A 23794-nucleotide genomic window follows, 5' to 3' on the forward strand; every position below is an offset into this window, starting at 1 on the left:
TGTGACATTTCTGGCAGTGTGCAGCAGGCTCACTCGTGGCAGACGCCGTGGGTGCTGAGGACTGTCTTGTGTCTGATTCCTCGGAGCCATTCCAGCATCACAGAAGGATGTGCCATTCGTGATGAAGTCTCCCAAGTTGGCAGAGAAAGGAAACCTTACTGGGAGTTTGTATATGCTGGGGTCTCTGTCCATTGAATTTGATTCTGTCTGGTTGTTGGATTTCAATTTTATGGATACAGCCTGATGTAGACGAAGTGATTGTGGGGCTGAGGTACAGCAAACTCTTTGGCCTGACAGCTCGCCACTGTTCTTTCCTGGAAATTTTAGTGTTTTGACTGTCTCCAGCCAATTGTTAAAGTTGTCAGGAAATTTTTGTTTTATTTTTGCAATGAAGTCTTACTGAAGTTTCAGTCTCTTTTATCTCAGTGTGTGATCAGATGTTGAGTTTTGTTGTTCACAGTTCGTGTTCTAAGGTATTTGCAGCAGGGCAATGAGCTATTTCTTCCCATTTCAAGTGGAATCTGAAATTCTGTTCTGAGAATGGAGTGGCTGGGGGGACAGATGTGCTGCCTTGAGGAAGATGTTAATTTTTTTAATGTTTGTTTTGTTAATTATTCTGGTTAATAGAGAATAATGAAGATGGATTTCCAAATTTAGAAATTTAGAATTTGTAAAATTCCCAAAGTACTCTTAAATATTCTTTGTTAATTAAAAAAAGATTTTTTTTAGTATTATCTCTGTGTGCTTTGAAATTTATTTTAAAAGTAGGAACCTCAGGAGCCAGCTTTTCTCATCAATTGAGACGTGGAGAAAAGAATTTAAGGCTATTGTGTAGCTCTTACTATACATTATTAATTAATTAAAGAGAAAAATGAGCTCTTGACAAGGAATTGATAAATATCTCTGTTTTCCTTCTAGCCCAAAGGGTTAACCTTACATTTTATATTCTTCTGCAACTTTGTGTTTGTTACTTGATTTATTCCCTGTCATCTCATTCTAGGCATCCACCATCCTAAGGGAAACAAGTGCACAGTGCTTGGCACGTAGTAGATGTTCAATAAACATCAGCTCTTATCACCATCTGCGAAGCGTGTTTCCTAATGAGCACAGCTGCACAGGAGAGTAGCACCCTTTGAAGTGCTGGATCTGAGTTTCCATCATGGGAACTGTTCTCCTTGTCCTCCTCCTTAATTTGGTAGCAGCCTCTATCCAGAGGATACCTCTGGAATCCTAAATGTGTCCCATCAGCCCTTGTTTTTATTACAACCCGTGACATTGCCGCCTTTTAATATGTGTATTTTTTAAATCAGCTGTTCCATCTCACATCCCTTTGAACCTGGATTCCATTAGCTTTTCATTGTAGCAGTGGACACCACAAAGTCTGTTCATTTCATATATCATCTCAGATTTGAAAAGCACATGAAAATGTTTCTCCATTTTCAATATTGCGTGAGTAATGTTCCCATTGAAAAGTAATGGAGTGAAGTTGTCACTTGTCAGCACAGTTATTAAGGAGGACGAGTCTCCGATCTTTCTCTCATAATAAAATAAATCTGTCAGAAAATCATTGTGCTCACACTTCCTCATGCCATTGAGAGAGGAGGCTGAGACGATGGAGCTCCTTCAGTTTTACCCAAGTCAAGGTGTGCTTTTGGCTGGGGCTTCCCTGGGTTAAAGGCCGCCACCCTTCCCACCCGGCGCCCGGCACTCGTCGTCCGCAGCAGGTCAGCAGTGCATCGGAGATAATTGACTCAGGACCTTGTCAAACAAAGCTGTTCATTATTTCCCAAATACTGACCTTTGGTCCAAAGGCGATTTTCAGGGGTTTTCTTTTCCCTTCGTTATTTTTTGTGGTTTTGTCCATTAGCTTAACTTCGAATTTGCCATTTTCCACCCATCCAGAAGCAATACAAGGAAAATGTTAACAGCACCTTGATACTAATCGAGGGTGTGCCGTTAAATCGCACAGCTGACTAGTTAATAGAATTTTAAAATCATTCAAACATTAGTTAAATATGTATGTTTATGTAGTGGATTTTCCAGATGAACATTGAGCAGCCCCTTTTTTCCTCGGCTATGTGAACTGCAGCTTTCGAATGCGTTTTTCTATTGGGCGTTACTTTCCTCTATGGCCCATTGGTTTGTAGTAATTGAATCTTGAACTTTTTAAAAAAGAATTAAAAGATAATTTTGTGGTGGAAAAGTCAGCGGGAAAGTTTAGACGGTTCTCTTTAAAAAGATGAGTCAGTGGAGATGAACTACCGAGCGGTCTGCTGGTCGGACGTGTCTGTGCGCACACATAGATCACGCGTGTTTTCTAAATGTGTATTGGCAGGAATTCTGCAAACAGGGGCAGAGCCCCGTCTGTGAACCGCAGCCCTTACCCAGATGCCAACTTTCCTTTTGCTTTGCAGTCTCGGAAAGGGAGCGACCCAGACAAAGAGAGGAAAGGCCTGGAGACTCGTGCGGACAGCATCGGGAGTGGCCGAGCCATCCCCATTAAACAGGTGAGCAGCGTCCCCATCCTTCCCTCCCTGTCGCCAGAGACACACCTCAGGTCTTCCCGGAGATGATGCTGGCTCGCGCGCCAAGGTCTGTCTGCTGTGCTCTGTTGATGAATGTGGAAGTCTGTCACTTGACATCAATTAGCAGAGTTCCTGTGTGTATTCAAATGGGATCATTAGAATGAGAAGAGGGAACGGAGACAACAGACCTAATGAAGTGCGGGCTGCCCGCCTGCATATGGAGTGCGTTTCCAGGCTGAGAGCCTTCAAAGGCTGCCTTTGTAGCACGGCTTTGATTGGGCCGCGGGCCGCCGGGCAACAGGGGTAACTCAGATCGCCTACAAGAGCCCCTTGTGATCACAGGCACAGCCCGACGTGGCCCTAATTTGCTCTCACAGACGGACATCTGAACACTGTTTCAGGCTGGTTTGTAACAACGAGGCAATTAGTTGTGATAATCATAGCCGGTGTGTCAGCTGTGCGCTCTTGTTTGTAATTTGCTAATGAAGGAATTGTAACTTTGATTAGGTTCGGTTTCATTTAGACCTTATTATATAAAGGAACATTTACAGCTGTAATGTGGGGCCTTAATTAAACTTCCTCATTACACAACAGGACTTGAATTCAACCATTTGTTTTGGCCTGTGTTGCTAGCCTGGAACAGGGTTTCATTAGCCCAGAACCGGATTCTAAATCACTTTATGTCTCTAATAAGAAAAAAAAAAAAAAACCCTGGAGTCCACGTGTGACGTAGATTGTGGTTCAATTTCCAAGGAGAATAAAAATAGAGTTCAACCCCACACAGTGGCTTCTGGAAATGGCATCTTCTGGTTTGTTAAAGAAAGCCAATTGATTTGGAGTGCATCCTTCTTGAGCACAAGCCTCTGTGGGCAGGAGAATGACTCCGCCTCTCAGGCACAGGGCTTGTGACCGGTGTGCACCTCTGGTCCAGCTCACTGCTTTGCTGTCCTCTCTCCTGCGGGTACCTGCGCCGTGTCCCTAATCCCTTAGGAACTGTGTAGGCACTGGCTGCCCTTAAAAACGGGAGAGTCTTTCCACACATGGAGTTGGATTATTCTGGTCATGTAGGTTTCGTCCATTTGAAGCAAATAGGAACACAGCCTTAGAGAGGGGCCAGGCAGTGTCAGCGTGAAGATGTGGGAGAGGTAGGGGTTAAATAGGGCCACGGCATCTTGGGTGAGACCAGAGGAGGGAGTCCACAGAGTTTCCCACGATGCCCAGGAGCTACTGCAAAGACCACACCTCTGCCCGCAGCGTAACTGACCCTGCCCGGGATCAGGCTTGCTTCTTCCTTGCTCACAGGGCATGCCTTTGCCAGGCAGAGAAGAAGGAGGCCTGCAGGTCATCACCAAGGCCCTCATGCATCTGTGTAAGACACACATTCATCTACTGGGCCGCAAATGTATGGATTGGCCCGGGGCACCTTAAGGAAAGGTTCTCTTCCCTCCATATATTCAAAGACAGCAACAACAGAACTTCCCACTTTGATGGTGGGTGGTGTTTTCAGTATAAAAAAGGTCCTTCACTTTAAACATAGTTGTTTATTCTTTCTTGGTGCATTTATTTTTAACCTGACTCTGCATAAGCTGATTTTAATGTGTAATTTTTATGCCATTGATACCTTTTTCAACTGGAATTTAAAAATCATTTAACATTTTATTTTCTTTTTTATAAACTGGTGCCAGGACATTTACTTTGGGGAATATTAAAACTTAATAATAGACCGTTTTCTTAATGCTTGTCTGTGGTTGATTTGGGTGGGAGTGCTCACCAGCCTGGCAGGAGTCCCTCTGTGCGAGCCAGGCGGGCCCCCAGAATAATTGGAACCTTCATTCAATTTGTACCCTGCTCATCTGTGGAGGGGGCTAGCTTTGCAGGCTAGCTTTTCAATATGTGTGCAGATTGGAGTTGACCATCAAGCGTAAAATGAGTATTATCCAGTCCTTGGAAGCCTTTCGATTGTGAATGTTCAAAGTAATCTCGTTGAAATCTAAATCATGGTCTGATTTCCCGGTGACTCCTGGGCACAGGGAGCTCCTTGTCCCTCCTAATTGTCCCCCTCTTGCAGCCACAGACAGCTCTCTCAAATCCACACCTGGCCCAGCAGAGTCCCCCTGTGGCTGGCTCTCCAGGCCTCAGGTGCCTCATCTGTAAAATGGGGAACTGGATGATGTCTGAAGCCCTTGAAGCAGTTAGATGTGGAGGTTCCACAGAGAATTTTTAAATGTTAGCAATACTGGATTTTTGAATTAGTCATGTTCAGGGCACCCTTGTCAAAGCCTCTCTGTGCATCGGGCGGATTGATGTAGGTTTGCAGACGGTTGTATCGATTTATCTCACATCCCTGTGTGTGCCCTTGTTTCTAAAGGAACATAGATCACTCCAGGTAGCCCGAATTCCTGACCCTCCTGGTGTGATGACTTCAGTGTGGAAATGAAATGAGAGGATTGCAGGGGATGGAGCCTGATGGCCATATTCTAGAAACTCAACTGAATTATTTGTTGAATAAATTAACAAATTTAATTGAGTGCTTATTATGTAAGTGCTATTCATTCGGGATCCCATTTAATCCTCAACATTGCCACAGTTGTGGTAGCTGTGTTGTCCTTATTTTAAACACAGAGATGGGGAGGACCCTATACCAGGCAGCTAGGAAGTAGGTGCAAGGATGCGGACCAGGCCTCTCTGCCCCCACGCGCGTGCTCTTTCCACTGCCCGTCGATGAAAAGCCTTCAGAAAGCTTAGGAAGCAACGTTACATGTTTTAAATTAAGTAAGTGAACCACAACCTGAGACAGAAGTATCTTATGACTGTATAAAGAAACTTCTGAGACTGCCTGCAGCAACATGTTTCTGCACATGTTCTCACACAGCCGTGCTCAGCCATTCTCCGGGTGGGAGGCTTCTTTCCATTCCCATCCTTACCGTGTTTGCCGCAAACGTGTTCTCTGCTCTTGTCACCAGCTGCAGAGAACTGTGTCTTAGTGCTCAGCCCATGTGAAAGGCTCAGGTCTGCGTGATCAAAGCCTCACACACCAGCTAATGGACCTTTGCCTAATGGCAGAGGAATCATTTTAGAACCTCAGCAACCTGTGTAGAGTTGCTAATGCAGACTCTTCTTTCCCCCAACAGGAGTCTTGTAACGGATGGTTTAGGACCCAGGCAAGTCAGCCTTCAACATTCTGCAACCTAACCTCTGAGTTTACAGATTGTACATGTCACAGTGGCTTATGTTAACCCCCTTTCACTTCCATGTGATAGCTGGTTCACCGTGAGCACCAAGGCTCTCCCGACCTCAGTGTGGGAGTTCGCCAAATCATGATGGTCAATGACATTATCTCTTCTTTCTCCCAATTACAGATTCCCCATCAAGAATATAACTTATTTTCTGGACTATAACTTCATTTCTTGTGGACCTGGGTCTACTTCTCCTTTTGTGTCCTTTCTGGGGTCTTGGAAGAGATTGGTTCAGAGAGTTCGGTTTCTTTTTTTTTTTTTTTTAACTAAGAAGATAAGGTCTATTGGAGTAAAAATTAAAAAGCAAAGCAAGAAAAATAAAAGCCAGAGGCCTGGCTCAGCGGCAAGTGGGCTTGTCACGTATTAATTTTTCATTGCTGTGGAGAGTTGTACATACATAATCACTTGATTGCAGTGGGAGTTAGGGAGCTCCTATGGTGCCATTTGCATAAATCTTGTTAAGTCAATGGCAGTTAATGAAGTACAAATGAGCCCGGAGAAGGTGACATGCAAATCGTGGGTGGCAGATGGGAGGTCTGTTTGGGGGACGGCAGCTGTGTCTCTCCTTTCTTTCTTTCTCTTTAGCATTTTTTAATCTCTATATTTGAGTACAGATACACAGCCGTACGCCTTGGCCTCCTCCCTGCCCTTCGCAGAGCCCTGGCCAGAGAACCTGGCCATCCCCTCCTGCCCGTGATGTCCAGGCTGCAGAAACCGTTCAAGACTTGCCTTGTACTTGGTAGCGTACACTAGAAGGATTTGAATTTTTTGAAAATCGTGCTCAGTTTATTTCGTCATACTTACACAATTGAAAACATGTTATTTTTATTTGGTGGGGACACCCGGAACCTCCTCCTGACATCTTTTGAGACTACGTGTTGTCTCGTGAGGTTTCAGAGAATGAAACAGAATGGAAGATACCGTCTGCCTGATCATGCTTCCATTTGGGGGTCTTTTCTTCCTGCTTCAGACAGGCCAACTGTGTGTAGCCATTACTCCCCGTCCCTGGTTTGTGGTTGGACCGTCAGAGGATTGGCATGCCTAGGGTTAGTCAGGAATGAGGAATACAGAAAGTGTGCGGGGCATGCTCTGTGCCTCAGGCCATGGGGACGACCCCTCCCTGTCATGCAGACCCCTCAGAGGGGCCGCCCCTGGCCTGGCTCAGCTTTGGCCAGGGTGTCTCGCGCTCGTGGTTTTGTGTTGAAGGATTTAGGTGCTAGCAGGACTCACAGAGAGCTCTTAGAGGTTCATGGGAAGAACACTGCCTGCGACTTTCGGAAGTTTTGTGTTTGTTTATTTGATCAACTGACTGATGTTTTGAGAGAACCAGGTCTCTGCTTGCCTCAAAGAAAGGTAGGCAGAGAGGTGTGCATCGGGAGGCGACAGCCCTGATGACAGCCGTGGTCACGTGCTGGGGGTCCTTTTCTTGCAGGCCACCCACTCTGGTCCTTCCTCTGCGATGCCCGCCAAGGTGCTGTTTGTCAGTTCTCGGGGCTGCAGGGCGCTAAGGGGGACCCTCCATCCAGCAGGCTCCCTTTTGTGATGCTCGGTGGAGACACCAAAGAAACAACATTCCTCAAAACTTTTTTTGTTAAGTCTGCATTTTGACCTTGAACCCTGATGTCATGACCACCTCCAGGGAGTCAGCGGTGAGAGAAGTCATTTTCCAGCAGCCGTCTGAAGCCGCGGGAAAAGCCTTCCCAAGCTGTCAGAGGAAGAGCCGGCCTGCCCGGGGCAAGCCCGCCGCACCCGCCATCAGGCCTGTGAACTGTTTTGAAGCCGTGCGTGTTTTTGATTCTCAGTTGAGTAGAAAGAGGCAATTGTCAATTAAGTGAAAGGAACCTCTGGAGTTAATCCCCTCGTCCAGCCTGCCGCAGGCCACCGACCTGTGTTGTCTGGTACCTGGGATCAACACGAGGGGTGTATTGTGTGGCGTGGGCAGAATGAAAGCAGCCTAATGACGCCCGCGTTCACAGCTCCTGAAACTTTGACACTGGTCACAGTGAGTTGGTTGACTGCCTCGCCGTCGCGTGCTGCTTTCATGGAGGAAACAAATGTGAAGACCACACCGAAACTTGATAGAGATTGGAAGAGATGGAGTGGAATGGCAGTGCCCTTCCTTCAGGGGTGTGGAGAGCGGAGCTCCACAGGCCTGCGGCCTCTCTGCGTAGGCAGAGGTTTACGGGAGGACAGCTCACGTTTATTAAGCCCAACCATTGAGGAAACAAGGTGAGCGAGAGGCTCGCCAAGTGTACGATGCCCACCCACGTGGCAAATCAGCTCTGCCTGGGCATCGGGGCCCGTTGTGCTCCCCAGAAGCAGATAATTTACTGGGTGAACTTGCCGTGCCCTGCAAGCTAATTGACCTCACTTGGGTGAACAGCTCCGTGAGAGTCTTATATTCAGCCTGGTTCACAACAGACCTGGCCCAGTTACGATGATTAATTTAATGGCCAGGCAGGTGTATCAGTGCTTTTACTTTGACTCCTCAAATCTCATATTGTCATTGCCAGAACAGTCCAGAATATCTGGAGGCCTACACGTGAAATGACAGTCATCCGTCTTTGAGTATATCGGGCACACCCTCCCCTACATCCCCGCCCTTTTGGCAACGTTGGTGGGTGACAATATGTTCCTCGCAAGATGCACAGAATGTTTATTGGAATTACTTTAGTCAAAACACAAAACCCATCACTTATACACAAATCTGCAAAGCAATCGGAAAGAATACTTCCCTTGGTCGTGAGGGCTGCATGAGGGTGATGGGAAGTAGCGTAGGCCAAGGTGCTTCAGACACTACCAACTGCCATGCCAGCAGAATGGCACTTCCAAGAACGGAAGTTACTTTTAAGACTCAGTGTGTCGTCTGTGTATCCATTATCCAGGAGCTGGTGAAACAGGAAAAGTTCCTTTATCCCCGTCTCAGGGCGTGTGATGGGGTGTGGCTCACTTCTTCGGGGCCCTGCAGCTCAGACCCCTAGCGGGGCAGGCAGACAGACGGCTTGTGGGGAGCGTAGGCTCTGACCCCACAGCATGGTCTTGTGCTGGGCGTTTACAGCTCCTGAAGCCCCCGTGGGCGTGTGTTACAGTGTGCTTTTCAGCTTGGCTGTCCACAGGCGGCCTGTGATCATCAGCTCAATTAGTCCCTCTGCCTTATTGCAAGGACAGAGGGTTTCTCTATCTCAGGATTCTTTCCTTAGTGTACTGGAAGAATTGGCTCACACGTTGGCTTGGAGAAGGAGTGCAAGGTTTTACTGAGTGGTGGCAGTAGCTCTCAGCAGATGGATGGGAGCCAGAAGGGGGATGGAGTGGGAAGGTGGTCTTCCCCTGGAGTCCAGCCACTGAGTGGCCAGACTCTCCTCCTACCGCCGCCAGCTGAATTCCACGTCATCCACATCATTCTGCCATTGGTGGCCTTCCAGAGTCTGTTGGTGTGTTCTTCTGCCGGTGGGCTTCTCTCGATGCCCAGCCGCTTGTGTGTGTGCCCACTAGGGTCTCAGGGTTTTTATAGGCACATGGGGGGGCATGGCAGGCCGGGGTGGTCTCGGAAAATGCAATGTTTGGGCGCAAAAACTGGAGTGCTTGTCCTTACCTAGGTCTGTGGGCATAGGCCCAAGGGTGGAGCTCTCGCCAGGTGGCCTGCCCTTCTCTACCCAGCACTTCCCTGCCTCCCTGCCTGCCTCCCATTTCACCGGGATAATATCTAAGTGATTTGTTTCAGCAAAATAGTGCTTATTTTCTTTAGAAGTTGAGCAGTGGTGGTGAAATCCAATTCCCCATGAGCTCCAGAAATACAAACTATCCTACAAGTAAAGGAAAGATTCTCAAAGTTAATGTTGCCAGAACTTGTTTTTGTGTTGATGAATCAATAAGATACTTATTTCTAGAATCAATTTCTTATCAGATTTCATCAACTAGGAACAAGTGTGCTCTGGTCCTTGTGTGACGTGCCCTGGGTCCTCTGCTAGGGCTGGAGGAGGCAGAAGGTGTCTGCAGCCCCCGGGCTCAGCTCAGACATGTACTGACAATCCCATCCCATGACCCCCAATGCAAGTAGACGGGTGTCACACCAAAGAATGGTGAATTCTACTGAGTTAGACAGGAGAGGGTGAGGAAAGGACAGCTAAATGGAGATGGGGACAATCCCACTGAACTGGGACATACAAGTAGGTGGTGACAGAACAGGAGGGAGGCGGAGAGCAGAGCTGCGGATGGAGGGGTTCATGAGGAAGTGGGCAGGAGGGTCCTAAAGGCCCAGGGCATCTGCTTGCCAAGGACTCTGGCTGCCCTGCAGAGGGGGGTTGATTTCCCCGTATTGTTTGTAGGAGCAGTGGTGTGGGGGTTTAGAGACTTGCGGCCACACGGAGCGGATCTCCCTCCCCTTCTTACTCTGTCCCCACAGGGTTTGAGATGATGGGGGTTCTCATGTACCAGAGTATTGGCGGTAACCAGCGTTTATTGACCACTTTTTCGAGTGCCCTGTGCTAGAGTTTTCTGCTGCTGTCCCTCTTACCTAGGAAATGCCACGGTCCGCTTTCCCATCTGGGAACATTAAGGCTTGGGGAGACAGTGGGGCATGCCGGGCAGCCCCGGCTTAAACAGCAGAAGTTGATCTCTCGGTTCTCCAAGACAAGGCCTGGCAGTTTCTGAAGAGACCTCTCCTTGGCTTGAGCCTGTTGCCTTCTCGCTGTGCCCTTCTATGGCCTGGACTCCATGTGCACACGCCTGGTGTCTCTTTTTCTTATAATGATGCCAGTCCCATTGAATTAGGGCCCCATCTGTACAACGTCATTTACCGTTATAGACCCCCTTAAAGTCCTCGTCTCCAAATACAATCCGCCTGGGGTTGAGGGCTTCAATGTGCAAATTTGGGGGGACATATTTCATCCTGTAACACACAGCTGGGTAGTAGCAGAGCTGGGACGGGAGCTGAGCTGTGTGTGGCCGAGGGCCATCTGCCATATTCTTTCCATCTGGAATGTCCTAGCTTAGGCCTTCCTGGTCATACAAGGTGAGGCCACTTGATTTCTGACCAACATGTTTGAGAATAAAAAAGAAAAACTTACGAGGCCGCACGCGTTAGATAGGAAACGTACGAGACTCGAAGTACTCCGACTTGAGGGTTTCCATTGAAACTCTCCTAAGTTTGGTAAACTGTTGTCATTTGAAATAAGACTGTTGCTGGAACAAATCCTTATTCAAGGTGCGTAGCTCTCTGTGCAGTGCATTTTACAGCTGTTAAGGCCTTTCAATCGCATCCATGGGAGACCTCCTTCAGGCTGGTTTTGAAAACCAAAACTCCCTTTCCTTGCAGAGGCAGTTCCTCAGGGCCGTGGGCAAACGTTGGGCCTGCACCTGGGGATGTTCTGGAAAAGCCTGTGGATTGAGCAGGTGCCTGCTGTCCATCAGTTGTGTCATTGGTTGCTTTGATAGTGGCTGTGGTGCTTTGTGTTTTGCTTAATTTCTCCCAGGTATAAAAGATGGCTGTATACTTACTTCATTACTGAATGATACAGCTGGGCGTAGGGGCCCTTGCCTGTAATCCCAGCACTTTGGGAGGCCGAGATGGGTGGATCACAAGGTCAGGAGATCGAGACCATCCTGACACGGTGAAACTCCCGTCTCTACTACAAATATAAAAAATCAGCCAGGTGTGGTGGCGGGCACCTGTAGTCCCAGCTATTCGGGAGGCTGAGGCAGGAGAATTGCAGGAACCCAGGAGGCGGAGGCTGCAGTGAGCTGAGATCGCACCACTGCACACCAGCCTGGGTGACAGAGCAAGACTGCATCTCACAAAAAAAAAAAAAAAAAAAAAAAATGAAGAGAAAGAGAGAAGAGAAGAAGGAAAAGAAAGGGAAAAGAAAGAAAGAGCAGGAGTGCAGGGACCCCAGGTCAGACTTAGGAGGCCTTTCACCTTAAAGGTTAAATTCCACACACATGACAAGTAGCTATGACTACTTCCCACAGTCTTTGGCCATTTGCAAACACTACACAGAAACAGATGTCTACCAGCTGGGTGTGGTGGCTCACGCCTCTAATCTCAGCACTTGGGGAGACCAAGGTGAGTGGATCACCTGAGGCCAGGAGTTCAAGACCAGCCTGGCCAACACAGCAAAAACTCATCTCTACTAAAAATGCAAAAACTAGCCACACGTGGTGGTGCACACCTGTAATCCCAGCTACTTGGGAGGCTGAGGCATGAGAATCACTTGAACCCAGGACACAGAGGTTGCAGTAAGCCAAGATCACGCTACTAGACTCCTTTTTGGATCTCTCTCAAAAAGAAAAAAAAAAAAGATATCTACCAAGACCAATAATCCTGAGGAAATCATATCATTAAAGTCTTATTTCAGTTCTGCAGTATTTATTTAACAGTTCCTGACAGCAGACTCGGTTTCTCCTCGTGTAGGAACTTGGACTGTGGAACAGGACTTCTCCCAAGCTGAGTTTTGTCCTTTGTGACTAGAGAATTTGACACCCAAACAAGCCCCTCTCCTGGCAGAGAGAATCACTGGCCGTCAGCGTTTCATGTTTTGTTTAGAAACAGCAACCATGGAACTTACCGCACTTGGCATGACTCTCACACCAGACACGATTTCCCAGACATGGTCAGGAAAGCCCAGACCGTCCACTCTGTCCCAAGACTGTCGCTGTGGTTCTCCCTCACACACCGCTTGATGACATGGGTCTGCTTGTTGCCTACTCCAGAGCCTTTGGCTCCACAAGTTCTAAAGAAGGTGGCAGCTTAAGTCTTCACAGTCCTCTTTTGAGGCTTTTCAGGAAAGTCATCAGGCAATGACATTTTTATCAGGTAGTTTTGAGTAGCAAAAACACTTTTTCCTTTCCTACATCTAAAAGTAAAAGAATTTACTTTTAACTGGCTCACTAAAGGCCAAGTTTTGAAACCAAAAAACACTATTTCCTTGGTACCAAAGCTGACAGCTATAATTAAATATATAGGAATGTAAATATTATAAACTAGGCATGGAAGAGTTTGTTAGTTTTGGGTTGGGTGCGGTGCCCCATGCCTGTAATTCCAGCACTTTGGGAGGCTGAGGCAGGCAGGTCACTTGAGGTCAGGAGTTCCGGCCAACATGGTGAAACCCCATCTCTACCAAAAATACAAAAATTAGCCAGGCATGGTGGTGCATGCCTGTAATTCCAACTACTCAGGAGGCTGAGGCAGGAGAATCGCTTAAACCCGGGAGGGGGAGGTTGCAGTGAGCTGAGATCGCACCACTGCACTCCAGCCTGGGTGACAGAGTGAGACTCTGTCGGCCCCCCAAAAACAGAAGAGTTTGTTAGTTTAGGAAATATGTTCCTAGTTAGACATTGTCTATAAAATACCTAATACTATAGTTAATGTTTGCAGACTGGTGAAAACAGAAACATTTCAAAATACTATTAACATCTTAGGGCCGTCCCAAGCCTAGTCCTCCTAGTTCGGTCCAATCTGCTCCCTGCAATATTTACTCCGTAACCTTTTCTTCTGCTTAAACTCATCAGAATCAACCACATTATTACTGTATGAGACTTGTAATAAGAATGCTGGCAGTTATATGCCGAGTATGTATTGTGCATTATTACATTGGATGCTTCATCATAAGACCTCATTTAATCCTCCACCAACCTAAGACACAACTTGCTACTCTGTTCTAGACGAAGAGTTTGAGGTTTGGGGATGTTAAGGTATGAGACTGATGTTACCTGCCCGTGAGTGGAAGAGCTGGGATTCAAATCCAGGAGTCCTCTCTGAAACTTTCTAGAAAAACCTGTGCTGTTGCATCCCCCTCCTGCCCCCACCATGCAATCTGTGCTCACCATGACCATCTTTTTTTCTTTTTCTTTTTCTTTTTCTTTTTTTTTTTTTTGAGACAGAGTCTTGCTCTGTCACCCAGGCTGGAGTGCAATGGCACGATCTCGGCTCACTGCAACCTCTGCCTCCCAGGTTCAAGCGATTCTCCTGCCTCAGCCTCCCAAGTAGCTGGGATTACAGGCACAGGCCACCATGCCCAGCTACGTTTTGTATTTTAGTAGAGACAGGGTTTTACCATGTTAGGCTGGTCTCAAGCTCCTGACCTTCAGCAGTTCTCCTGCCTCACCCTCCTGAGTAGCTGGGATTACAGGCACGAGCCACCTCGCCTGGCTAAGTTTTGTATTTTTCGTAGAGACGGGGTTTCACCATGTTAGTCAGGCTGTTCTCGAACTCCTCATCTCGGGTAATCCACCTGCCTCGGCCTCCCAAAGTGTTGGGATTACAGGCATGAGCCCCCATGCCCGGCCCGTGGCCGTCTTTTCAATGTGAGATCAAGCGTCAAGTACACTGTGTACTTTCCCGGTGGACCAGCAAGGCAGGCTGTTGTATGCAGGGCTGTCCTGGAGAATCTGTGCTGTGTGGCACCTGGATCAAGATCAGATGAGGTCCTTGAACTCCAGTGTTCATCGGAGTCCCTGTGGGCCCAGAGGTTCCCTGAGTAGGTCAGAATCGAGTATCAGGAAATTGTATTTCTTTTTTTTTTTTTTTTTTTTTGGAGACAGAGTCTACTCTGTTACCCAGGCTGGAGTGAAATGGTGCGATCTTGGCTCACTGCAACCTCTGCCTGCCGTGTTGAATTGATCCTCATAACTCAGCCTCCCAAGTAGCTGGGACTACAAGCGTGCACCACCATACTTGGCTAATTTTTTGTACTTTTAATAGAGACCGGTTTTTGCCATGTTGCCCAGGCTGATCTCAAACTCCTGAGCTCAGGCAATGCAACCACCTCCACCTCCCTAGGTGCTGGGATTACAGGCATGAGCCGCTGCACCTGGCAGGAAATTGTATTTCTGTGTTCTCAAGTGACGCTGATGCTGCTAATCCAGGAGCCATACTTTGAGATCCCCTTTCTAGGTGCATGGAGTCACTTGGGGCTTCTTTCCTTTCTGGCCTCACACAGATGACTCTTAACTTTGGTGCCATCCCTTTAATCTGTGCTTGTGAATATCTTGCCATCCATGAGGCCCGTGTCAGATGCCTTCTGGTCCGAGAAAACTGATGAAATGTGTTCTCTTTCCTCTTCTCTCCTTCGATGCCCGTCCGTTCTTGGGCTTTTGCTCTCCATCTTCCCTGTTGATACATGTGTGCATCCTTCACGTCTCCTTTGCCACGTGCTTCCTGATGGTGCACACTCCGAGACATGTTCTTTCTCCCGCATTGTTTACACAGCAGGGAGGGTGTTTGTTAGGGAGGTTGCTGGTGGTAGTAATACTAGGTAGCATAAGTTAATTGTGTAAAATGGCTTTTCTTTTTTCTTTTTTGAGATGGAGTTTCACTCTTGTTACCCAGGCTGGAGTGCAATGGCGCAATCTCAGCTCACCACAGCCTCTGCCTCCCAGGTTCAAGTGATTCTTTTGCCTCAGCCTCCTGAGTAGCTGGGATTACAGGCATGCACCACCACGCCCAGCTAATTTTGTATTTTTAATAGAGATGGGGTTTCTCCATGTTGTTCAGGCTGGTCTCCAACTCCCAACCTCAGGTGATCCGCTCACCTCGGCCTTCCAAAGTGCTGGGATTACAGCCACCGTGCCTGGCTAAAATGTCTTTTCTTCATCAAAACAGATTTTGTTTGTTTAAAAGAATATGTTATATTGGAGAAGTTGCAGTATTCATTAAATTGTATTTTCAGGAACATTATAATTTTTAAGTCAACATTCTTTAACTTTTATGTATATAAGGTAGTATATTTAGGTTACACAAAAGTGGTCACATTTTTTTTAATCTGCAAAGAATAAAACTTTTGCCAGTGACCCAAAATAATTTCAGAAAACTGGTTTCTTATATAACTTTTCTACTTTTGAGTATTTATACAAAAGAAAATTTGTCTAAATAAATGTCTTCACATACATAATTTTATTTATAAGGAATTCTTTAAGGTTAAACCCACAAATTTTAGAAACACCAGACTGTTTTTGTAATTGCCAGGTTTTTACCGTATTGTTCAGTGTCTATCAGCCACAAGCTCTGTGACTGTAATTAGTGTTAAAAACAAGAATGTTTGTATTTTTAGTGTACATAAAAATTAATTTTATACAAATATATAAAACACCAACTACATAGAAATACTGGTGGAGACATGAGTAATGTGCCAAGTCATGATTAGGCAGTGAGAACCGTGAGAAGCAGATAGCCCTGGATGGGTGTGTGGCCTTCCTTTGCTCATATCTAAAGTAATGGAGATTTAAGACAATATGAAATCATTGTATACTAAAATGTATCATTAACAAAGAACGATAAAATCCTACTCTAAGAAAAATTAGGAGGAGCAGAGTTGTGGAAATGCACTGCTATAGTCCTGAAACTTGACCCAGCCCTCTTGAAGGGCAATCTAACAGTCATATATGACGGACATAAGAAATTTGATGCACTTTGTCTCAGTGATCTGTCTTGTAGAAGTTTATCCTCAAGGGAATAATTCACTAGGAGAAATGGAAAAACACCTTTAGTGTAAAACAGTGTGCATAGCAGTTATTTATAATACTGAAATTCTGGGAGCTACAAATTTTCAACAAGCAAGAAGTTAAATTAGTAATTGCTGACAGAATAGTACCAGGATGTACAGCCATTAAAATGGCCAATTTGAATACTCTTTAGAGACAACTGAAAGCATAAAACATAAAACTGTGTATAATAATTGGAACATGAAAATATGTATACATGTGGTGTTAAATTGGATGAATAGGAACACAGTAACAAGTGAATTGGGCTAGGATTAAAGCAGAACTTTACTTTTTTTTTTTTTGAGATAGAGTCTCGCTCTGTCACCCAGGCTGGAGTGCAGTGGCACCATCTCGGCTCACTGCAAGCTCCACCTCCTGGGTTCACGCCATTCTCCTGCCTCAGCCTCCTGAGTAGCTGGGACTACAGGGAACTTTAAAAATTTTAACTTCTTGTTTTGAAGTAATTTTAGATTTGAAGGAAATTTGCAAAAAAATAATACAGAGAGCCCATATACCCTTCACTTAGCTTCCTCCACTGTGGACATTTTTATGTAACTAGTACAGCTATAAAACCCAGGAAATTAGTATTGGTAAAGTACTAGTAACTTATCTATATGCCTTCTTCACATTTCACGTTTTTCCTGAAACATTCTTTTTTATGTCAGGATCCAATCCAGGATCCTTCCTTTCACTTAATTGCTTTATTTACTTTGCCACTTCCACCCTGAGAAAATTCCTGTCTTTCTTATGGTGCATGACCTTGACACTATTTTAGGAATACTGATCAGTTACTTTGTAGAAAGCCCTTTAATTTGGATTGCCCAATGTCGTCTCCTGAATAGATAGAAGATCTACATTTCTGGTAGGGAAACCACAGAAGTCTTGCACCTTCCTGGTGCTGTCTACCGGAGGCACCTGACAGCCACCTGTCTTATTCCTGAGGACATTGACCTTGGTCATTTGGACAAGGCGAGACCTATTGGATTTCTCCCTTGAGTTCTTACTTTTTCATTTGATAAAGATAGGGATGCATGTCTTGGGGGAGATACTTTACTTTGAGGCTGTGCGGATCATTTTTAAAGTTGGACATTGTATTCAATAATAAGTAGGTTTTATAACATGAAAACTATTTTCTTCTGGTAAATGTACACAGTTTTTAATAAAATTTAAAGTGCTTTTTCACTCCTCCTCTATTGGAGGGAAGGAGTAAATGAGGATGATTTTGAAACTTATTGGTTACTTAAGACCTGGGGAAACCTAGAGATGAGGAGGAACTGGAGAAGCCCAGGAGTGAGGAGGAGCTAGAGAAGCCCAGAGGTGAGGGGGAGCTGGAGAAGCTCAAGAATGAGGGGAAGCTCAAAGGTGACAAGGAGCTGGAGAAACTCAAAGGTGAGGAGGAGCTGGAGAAGCTCAAGAATTAGAGAAGCTGGAGAAGCTCAAGGGTGAAGTGGAGTTGGAGAAGCTCAAAAATGAAGAGAAGCTGAAGAAACTCAAGGGTGAGGAGGAGCTGGAGAAGCCCAAGGGTGAGGAGGAGCTGGAGAAGCTTGGGAATGGGGAGAAGCTGAAGCAGCTCAGTGGTGAAGAGGGACTGGAGAAGCCCTGAGTGAGCCCAGGCTGGGAGTGTTGAGGGTGTGAGTGTGAGTGGACCTTCTCAGATAGATCTGGTGAGAATGGGGTGGCAGTTCTGGAACTGAACAAGAGGGGCCCCTGGTCGTGGACCCCGAGGGGTTGGCATGCTGTAGATACCCAGCACATCCAAGGGAAGGATGGATGGCTATTGATTTCCTTTCAGGCCATGCCAATATGTTTATCAAGCAAAAGATGCAGTTCAAGTGCTGCTGTGATCCAGGCGTGGTCCTCTGTTTAGGTAAAGAAGCTTCACAAAGGCACGGCCACAAACCAACGTGTGTTCTTTGGATTTCGTCTCATATAATTTCATTCATGAAGGTTGGAAATTCTGTTATTCAGAATCTTACCTGTTTTTCCCAAGTAATTTCTCTCAGAGAACAAAAACTATATATAGTATGTGTATACATATGTAAATTCATGTAATATGTTAACATGTTATGATATGTAACATATTATATATTATTTTCACAATTATAATCTATAATTCTGTAGATTAACCCTAAGATTTATTTTTCCCTTCCATCTTCCCATTGTTGCCCAAATAACTGAGTGCTCTCCTTCCCCACCTCCCCATGTCATCCAGGCTGGTCTCAAGCTCCTGGCTTCAAGCGAACCTCCTGCCTTAGCCTCTCGGAGTAGCTGGGACGATGGGTGTGAGCCACCACACCCAGCTCTAGAGTGCTTTTCCCTGTGCTAGCGCCCGAATTACGGTGAATTGCCCAACAAACGTGCTGTTTTTAAAGCTGGAACACCCTCATCTTCTACATAGGGAAACTGAGTCCCAGGAAGGGTAAAGAGCTTGCCCAAGGTCCTTCCAGATGTTCTTCCAGTACCTTTTCCACCACTGACACTGGCATTTCCTTATTCCTTGTGCACTTCTCAAAAAAATAGAAATAACCAATAGTGTTTGTTTACTGTTTCAACCCAGATATTTTTATTGTATTGTGACTGGTCACCTTTTTCTAAGTTGAATTCTTAAGCTTCATGCTGTTTTTATCTATTTGTTTTTTAATATGCAAGGAAATAGATAAAAAGCATTACATTTGAAAGCATCTGGTTGCTAAGAGAGAACATGACCATCCTTTGTGTTTATGTGTCTCGCAGGCTCATTGATTCCCAGCAGTCCTGTGAGGCTAGCTGGCATTCATTCCCCTGCACATTTTATAGATGAGAAAGCTGAGGCTCTCCTTGCATGATTTCCTAGAGCCTGGAAGAGGCAAAGATAAGATTCAAACCCAGGTCTGCTTATCCTAAAACCAGCAGCCTTCACATTGAAGGGCCTTATGTAGCACCAAGCTCCCAGTATCTAACTTAACTTAAAAATATATAACTTAACATTTTGTTTATGTTAAAAACTCAGGCACAGGACTACACCCAGGGACTGCTGCAGAAACGTTTTCTAAGTAGCGGCAACACTGAGGGGTCTTTGGTTGGTGGCACCTGTGTTCCATGGTACAGCTTGGCCTTCTGCGAGATCTGTTTTGCCTTAATGCAGAAATCCTTGAATAAGTGTATTCGAAAGCAGTTGTTTGTAATTGGAGTATCTGGGATTGACAGTGGTTTTAATTAGTTGATTACTGGTTCTTTAAAATGTACTGTACTCACTGTGGATCTTGCAAATTGGTAACTGGTAGCTACCAGTATAATTAAATATTTCAGAGCACTTGGCTACAGTAGCATTGAACTGTGAAGAAGTAATGTTGTACAGCCAATCAAAAAGAGATACTTGTAAACTCATTTACAGCGTCAGTGTGTGTTAGAACCATCATTGAGATGCTTATTGCCGGAGAAATTAAAGATACAATTTTGTGCTAAGAGGCAATATAGAAATTAGTTCCCGAATTACTTGTTAATTGATTTGGTGATTCCCTCGGGTCTGCATGCTCCTTTTCCCCCTTTTTGTTGTTGCATTCAGTTAACAGTGACTATTCCCAGAGCAATAAAAATATATTCCACACTTAGATGAGATGTGCCCTTATATCAGACGGCCCTCATTCTTTCGCGGCACCAAAAAATACCCACCTAAAACACAACTGTGTTTTTCTCAGACATATTGTTGTTTTATGTGTACCCATCAAGGTAACCGATACCTTCACGGGTTTGGATAATTTCAGGAAAAGGAAAGCATGTTTTTATGTCTTACGTTTACAGGCACTTTTCTGATTTTTCTTTGCTCTAATGGAAACCCTCCTTTTTTATCAACAGTGGAGGAGATTCAGGAGACTTGATTTATGGAAGCTTTTTCTTATTGTTTGCAATTCAGCAAGAATAACCATACGAAAGACCATTTGTAGAAAAGTGCAAATTGCTACTGAAAATGATACTGGAAGAAAATGAGACCTGTTTCTCCTTGTTTAAATTGAGTGTGGATAGAAGGAGAGACAGTGAGCCATCGTGGGCCAGGCTTCCTGGATGCGGGCTCCCATCTCCAGACCCCTTCCTTCTTGGTGACCAAGGGGAGAGGACTCTGAAATGATGCACATACTGGTGCTGCTTATGTGGAAGATGTAGAAACTGTTACCCTTTTCAATTTCCAGCGGAAGATCTGGCGACCCTTTGAACAGCTGCCAACATGGTAGCTGTGGCTTCATTTTGAGGAAAACATTTTTAATATCTTGTTGGCTGTGCTTATGGCCTGAAAATCAGCATTAACAAGTTTTTGAAAACTATTATTATTAATTTTAGGCCAGTCTGTTATTTTTTTCTATTGCCCTTCCCGTGATCACTTACACATATAAATATCATTATGCTTTTGCTTAACTAGGGCAAAAATCATGTGCATTATTTCCGTGTCTACTTTTAAAAGTAGATGGTAGTATTTTATTTTCAGTTAGGTAAAGCAGAAAATGTATTTAGCAATGTCTTCATTAAAAAGCTTAAGATGGCTAGAACTAAATATACATTGAACACAGCTACTAATTTGTCAGATAAATATGTTTGCATGTTGGTCAGTATATACAATAAAAAATAGTGTTGAATTTGAAATATAAAAACCCTCGCTAGGTCCAAAAAATAGAATGAGTGAGACCTACTATTTGACAGCACAGCAGGGTGACTACAGTCAGTAGTAACTGTACATTGAACAATAACTTACAGGGTGTCATTGGATTGTTTGTAGCTCAGTGGATAAATGAGAGGATGGAGACCTTGTTCTCCACGGTGTGCTACTTTCACATTGCATGCCTGTATCAGAACATCTCCTGTGCCTCATAAATATATACACCTACTATGTACTCAAAAATTAAAAACAACAAAAAAAATAGAAACCCTCTCAATTGTTGCTGCACCCAGCCGTGGAGGAGGTGTGCTAAACCGTGCTAACGTGGCGCCACGCCCTGTGATGAAGGAGCCACTTGGTTAGTTGTTGGCTCCAGTAGAAGGGGAAGGAACACACTGTTTGCTTACTGGATGGCAGAGCTTTGGCAGCCTCCCTATGCCTGATAGATTCCTTTCAGGTTACCCCCAAATGGAGTAACCTGGTTTTCCTCATGAGCATGGCTTATTAAGGGCCCCAAAGTCCAACCTCTGCCAACTCAGAGGTGCGGCTTGGGCAGATACAGGGCCCGACTGGGGATGAGGAAAGGTAACCATCAGCTGCATAACCATGCATTGCAGGTTCATTCTTTCTACTTTCGTCTCCGTTGCTCCGTTGCACTTATTTTTTTTTCTTCCCCCGCCCCTCTCCTTTTTTTGAGACAGAGTCTTGCTGCTCTGTCACCCAGGCTGGAGTGCAGTGGCATGATCTTGGCGCACTGCAACCTGCACCTCCCAGGTTCAAGTGATTCTCCTGCTTCAGCCTCCCGAGTAGCTGGGATTACAGGCTCCCGCCACCACACCCGGCTACTTTTGTACTTTTAGTAGAGACGGGCTTTTACCGTGTTGGCCAGGCTGGGCTCGAACTCCTACCACCCCTCTCAGCCTCCCCAAATGCTGGAATTACAGGTGTGAGCCCCTGCACCTGGCCTGCTTCCCCAAATCTTTTTTAAAATGTTTTTTTCCAACATTAGCCCCCCTGAAAGTCTCTTCACGAAGTTCCTGTGGAAGTAGCTGGCTGTCTTCATCACTTTCTCCACAGAATGTTTCTGAAAGACACAAATTTAGCAAAACATCCTCCAAAGCAATGATTTCGTAACTCCTTCCTCCTGTTTCACTAACTTTGGTTAAGTTAGAGAAAAGTACCTTCCCTCTTCAGATATGTGGCTCCGCCTGTTGGAGAACTCAGTACCAGATCATGGCTCATCCTAAGCGGGGCGGGGAGGAGGGGAGCTCTTCAACCCTGGGCGGGTTGGTAGTGTGGCTTGTGCATCTCCCCAAATCGCAGAGGAGAGGAAATACGTCCCCCCTTCAAGATGAGAGGACACAGCTGCAAACATCTTATTTTAAAAACAGATGTGACTTTTGCTTTCTGCCTCATAAACGTATCATGTGTTTGAATATGCTTTCTATTATTTGTCAGTTAACATTGCTGTTTTTCTCCAAGTGCTTGAGTGAAACTGATTCTCCACCCAGACTCTCTTTGCTCACCCTGTGGTTTCAGGGCTTTGAACTGAGGGCTGAGACCACAGGGCACAGCTCCTGACCCACGTGGCTGAGGGGCTCGGAGCAGGAGGCAAGGGCTGCGGGCATAGCTCCAAGGTGATGAATATTTCTACTTGATATTTCTCGTGATATTTCTGCACTTTAATGACTATTTCTACTAATACTTGTACTAATAATTTTTAATGGTTCACATTGAGTAGGTGACATTTTGATACATTAATGAGCCTTATCAATGACTTTTAAAAGTTCTTTAGTGTGCCAGGATACTTTGCTGCAGCCCCTGGAAGGAAGGGGAGAGGGCGTGGCCGTGGCCATGGCCCCCATTCTGTCCTCTGAGCGTAAGTCACAAGTGGCACAGGCTGCACACGTAAGAGTAGCTGAATCGCCACCGGTCTTGAATTACACTTCCAAGGTTAGTCCGGGAGGCTTTGCCCTAACATAGCTTGCCCCTACTAAGAGCTGTCAGAATACTAGAGAAATGTAGACCTTGAAGATGGAGGGGTGTTTTCAGGGGTGGCTGTCTTCACTCTGGAATGCTGTGGGCCTGTTGGGGTGTTGCTAGCATGCTTAGGGGGAGAGGCCTGGAGGGCCGGGCTGCGAGGGAGGCTGCGCTGGCTTCTGGGAAGCGCCGGTTTCTGGAGCGGGCTGGCCCAGCAGGGTTCCGGTACTGAGGCTTGCCCAGCTACTGTGGGTCCTGACGGCGCAGCAGGTCGGCTCACCAAGGGGCTGCATTTTGACAGACCTAACGACAAGTATCCCAGAGAAAGATGAGAGCGGATGGGGATCCTGAATTTTGGTTTCCCGCGGATGAGTGTTTGCTGGTTTGTTCTCAGGTTTCTGGGAAATAATGGGATTAAATTCAAGTGTCTTTCTTGGGTACAGGACTTGATGGAAGAGGAGGTATTTTGAACTCAGTGAAATGAGCATTTTTGTGCTAGGCCAACTCCTTTCGGTGGCAGCCCCTGGAACGTAAGGACCCCAGTGTCCGGAATTTCTTTTTTTGGTCACTAGTGTATCCCAGACACCTAGAGTAGCGCTCAGTAAATACTTATTTAATGAAAAATCACAATTCTCACAACCACCTTAGGAAGGATAATAGCATCATCCCCCTTTCACAGACAGAATGAATGCTCAGAGAAGTTGAGCCACTTACTCAATGTCACACAGCCTGAGAGTGGTAAACTAATGCTTATGCATTGTGTGGGACTGCCCACGAGTCACATTTGTTCTGTGGAAGGCAGAAAAGCCCTGGAGAGGTCATGCCCAGGGGTGTGTATGTCTTAGTTGATAAGCCTCTGGAATTGGAAACGTAGAGGGTCATCCGTGGTAGAATTTAGCCTCAAGTTTACTTTGAGAGCATGTTGTCCTAAGAGTGGAATGTCAGGGAGC

General features: G+C 45.7%; 1 protein-coding gene across 2 annotated transcripts in view; it reads left to right on the plus strand.

Moving 5' to 3' along the window:
* Positions 1 to 23794, plus strand: part of AGAP1 (ArfGAP with GTPase domain, ankyrin repeat and PH domain 1) — a 630727-nt gene that overhangs the window by 303495 nt on the left and 303438 nt on the right. For both annotated transcript variants that reach the window (XM_023228734.3, XM_023228735.3), the window contains exon 9: positions 2415 to 2507. In XM_023228734.3, coding sequence (XP_023084502.1) covers positions 2415 to 2507 — 93 coding nt within the window. The remainder of the gene's footprint in view (positions 1 to 2414; positions 2508 to 23794) is intronic.

Source organism: Piliocolobus tephrosceles, chromosome 11 (genome assembly GCF_002776525.5).
Source record: "Piliocolobus tephrosceles isolate RC106 chromosome 11, ASM277652v3, whole genome shotgun sequence".
NCBI lineage: Eukaryota > Metazoa > Chordata > Mammalia > Primates > Cercopithecidae > Piliocolobus > Piliocolobus tephrosceles.